The sequence below is a fragment of the Hipposideros armiger genome, unplaced genomic scaffold (assembly GCF_001890085.2).
Source record: "Hipposideros armiger isolate ML-2016 unplaced genomic scaffold, ASM189008v1 scaffold_454, whole genome shotgun sequence".
Taxonomy (NCBI): domain Eukaryota; kingdom Metazoa; phylum Chordata; class Mammalia; order Chiroptera; family Hipposideridae; genus Hipposideros; species Hipposideros armiger.
Window position 1 is genome coordinate 985,389 of NW_017731804.1, and position 3,224 is coordinate 988,612.

General features: G+C 49.3%; 1 protein-coding gene across 1 annotated transcript in view; it reads left to right on the plus strand.

Annotated features, from left to right (window-relative positions):
* Nucleotides 1–2,688: 2,688 nt before the first annotated feature.
* Nucleotides 2,689–3,224, plus strand: part of DISC1 (DISC1 scaffold protein) — a 280,109-nt gene continuing 279,573 nt past the window's right edge. The window contains exon 1 of the mRNA XM_019665835.1: nt 2,689–2,704. Within this exon, the coding sequence (XP_019521380.1) occupies nt 2,689–2,704 (16 nt within the window). The remainder of the gene's footprint in view (nt 2,705–3,224) is intronic.

Here is a 3,224-nt window from a genome sequence, read left to right on the forward strand (position 1 = left end):
GTCCAGAACAGTCTGCCTCTGCCTCTTGATGGGATGGAGCATGTCAATTTGTGAATGACAGATGTCAGCAGGCCGAGTGCGGGCTTCTGTGGTGATAGCTTTACGGGCCTCTGGTGACTTGAAGGGGAGTAGGAAGATACGTGTCTTGTATAAGATTCTCTCTCTCTCTGCATCTCTCTCTTTCTGTATAGATGGCTACACTCTGTATTAATGTGTATGTACATGCATACTTACATTTGTATTTGTGCTACTCTTGGGTACACACACACACACACACACACACACACACACACACACCCACCCAGGCTCCTTTATACACACAGAAGGGCTGTGGAAAATGGACTTCCTGTTGGATTTCCAATTCCAGGCCAGACTTAGGCTTAGGTTGTTGAGAGTGCTGCTGCCTTGTGTTGGGTTTGGGCATTTTGTATGGACATGTGCGTAATTGCAGAAGGTGATGAGTGAAAAGAAAGACATTGTTGACTATGTCATGTTTAAAGAGATGTAGGCATCTGGGTAATGAGTTAGAGTGACTTTGGAAGGGGTTCTTTGTGGAAAGCTTAATTGAGATCACTCGCTTGGTCCCAAAGTATTTATGTGTCTAAATACTTGCTTGGGCGAGGGGTGGAGAGTGGGAGGAGGGTCCAGATGCTTTTCTGGGGTGGCACATAAACTGGAGCTCGTGGGGTCTTCTGCTCTGCTGAAGGGCAGAGAACTGTCAGGTTAACCAACTGAGATGACTAGGTTACCTGCTTCTTTTAAGGTCAAGTTGAATTCTTTCCCTGTGATTGGAGTGGCACTTTCCATCCTGGAACAGATTCCATCCCCTGCTGCTTCACCAGCATTTGGGGCCAGGAGTGGTGTGTTGCTCCTGTCTGCAGCCCCACACAGCAGCTGGTGTTCAGTGAGGCATCGTTTTAATGGGATGGGCTGCACAGTAAGAATGGGAATGCAGTAAAGGTTGGTTCTTCTGCACTAGCACTTGCCTTGCTCACTGGATGCTGTTACGACAACCAGAGGCAGCTCTGATTCCTCGAGTGCTCTCCGAACTAAGAAGAAGGGAACCTGAGCTACTAGAGAGTTTTGCTTGCTGTATATGATCCGATTCTTTGAAAACAAGTTAAGTCACAGGGATGTGTAGTTTCTTTTTGACTTGGAATCTTTGGTTAACCTGCATGTTTTATGAAAGTCCTATGCCCCAACCATGATGAGTGGGATTAAAAAGAATAGACTCATTTGCGTTTATGTTTATACCGTCACGCCTTGTGGAGGCTTCCTGTGCTTGTTCTCCTCTAACTGTCCTCTGCGCTGTCAGCAGTGGCCTCCGGGTCCCTGTATTCCCCTCAGGACACAGACAGGCTTTCTTCGCGGTCTTAGACTCTGAGGTACAGGGCAAACAAGGAACTTGCCCAAGTCCACGGAGCATTTTGTGTTGATTTTAACTTGGGGTCTGGTTTTAAGGCCTCCCAAGTAAATTCATGAGTAGCATATTTTGTTCATTGCATGCTTTGGGTTTCCTGTTTGAAAATGAGTATTACCTGGCCAGTGTGTATAGTAGGACTTTGGGGGGGAATTATGAGGACCTCCATAAGTTTATATATGGCATAAGTTGGGAACAATTTATATATACCCAAGACAATAACTAGCAGTGCTGGCTGTTAATAAATGGGAGAAAGGAGCGATGTGGATAATTGATGAAGCCCCGTGGACTGGGTAATCAGGACAGGGTAGCTGCTGGGGGCAGGAATTGGGGCGGAAGAACGGAAAGGATTGGATGGATGAAGGGCGAGCAGGAGGGGCAGAGCAGACAGGATCCATCTGGTTAACACTGGCTTCCCCTGATTCTCCCCAGCAGCTAGGTCAGCAGGTGTCCCGGGCACCTCACTCAGACTGTGTACAGAGGCCCTTTGCATCTGGCATCATTCTAAGCCTGTCTCTCACTTCCCTTCTGTCTCAGAGTTCACTGGGCCTGACGGGGGTGGAAGCGGGATTCCTACCTAACCAGGGACCAGCAGGGCTGCACGATGGAGAGGAGGGCAGCGCCTGCACCCCCCTCCCTCGATAGTATCTATCCTGGAGAGGAGGGCTGTGAGGGATGGAGAAGGTGGGTGAGGCTGTCTTCCTCCTCAGCCTTTCCGGGGCCAGACAGGCAGAACGAAGCCACGTCTTCATTTTACAAAGAACAGAGGGCACGGTTAGTTTCCCTGGCCAGCTCTCGAAGCCAGCCTGCACTCTGGCGTCCCTTGCCTTGCCACAGTCTGCCTCCTCTCCCTCCTCCCCTCCCCCTAGCAGTTAGGTGTCAGGAAGAAATCTTTCTCTCCAAGGTCTGACTTCATCAGAACTCTTCTTACTGAATGGCGCCAGGGCAGGGCTTGGATTTTAAATCCACAGGCAGGGTTTCAGGACATATTAGTGATCATTGATTCTGGTCAGAGGAGACCTCATAAGCTTCCTCAAAAAATAAAAATGGAAAAGAAGGTGAAAGAGGGGGACTTTGGTTATGGGGAAATGGGGTCTTCCTAGAGGTTCCAGAGCCCAGCATGGGTTTTATCTAATCCGTCCGGCTCCTTCCAGAAGTGCCTTCCAGGTCTGGCTGTGTCAGCCCCTCTGCCTTCTCCTGAGGGTCAGGATGGACAGTGTGTGACAGTCTCTGCTTCTCGGGCCGCCTCTGGGAAGGTCCACGCTGGGATGTCTGGGCGCTCAGGTGAGTTCAGGAGCCTGGCCCCTCCTCAGCCCGACCCCTCCCTCTCTCCCCACATTTGGTGCCCACGTTCCTCATGTCTGGTCTCCTTGCTGGTGGCTCACGCAGCACCTTGGCCCATGGGCATCTTACCAGAACCCCAATAGGAACACTGGTCTCCATGGGAACTGCTTTGTGCAGTGACTGGAACCCCACCTGGTTTCAGAACCCTCGGTGGAGCGGCTTTAGAGAAGACCACGTGGGTTGAAGTGCCCGCAGGCATTTGAAAAGAAATGAAATTCCAGATGAATTATTTTCCATTGAGCGTCGCTCTCTTGACTTTGGAAGGGTTATTTGGGTGACTGGTACTTGCATTAAGAAACAGTTGAAAAGATAATATAGATTTCACAGGACTCCTTCCCAAGATAGGACATTGCTGAATTGTTTCTTTTGGTAACTGAAGTCAGAATTTAATGTTCTCTCCACTTCCTTTTGGATTCATTGTTCTTTAAAAAATATTTTGCCAGTTTTACGGGGCATATGA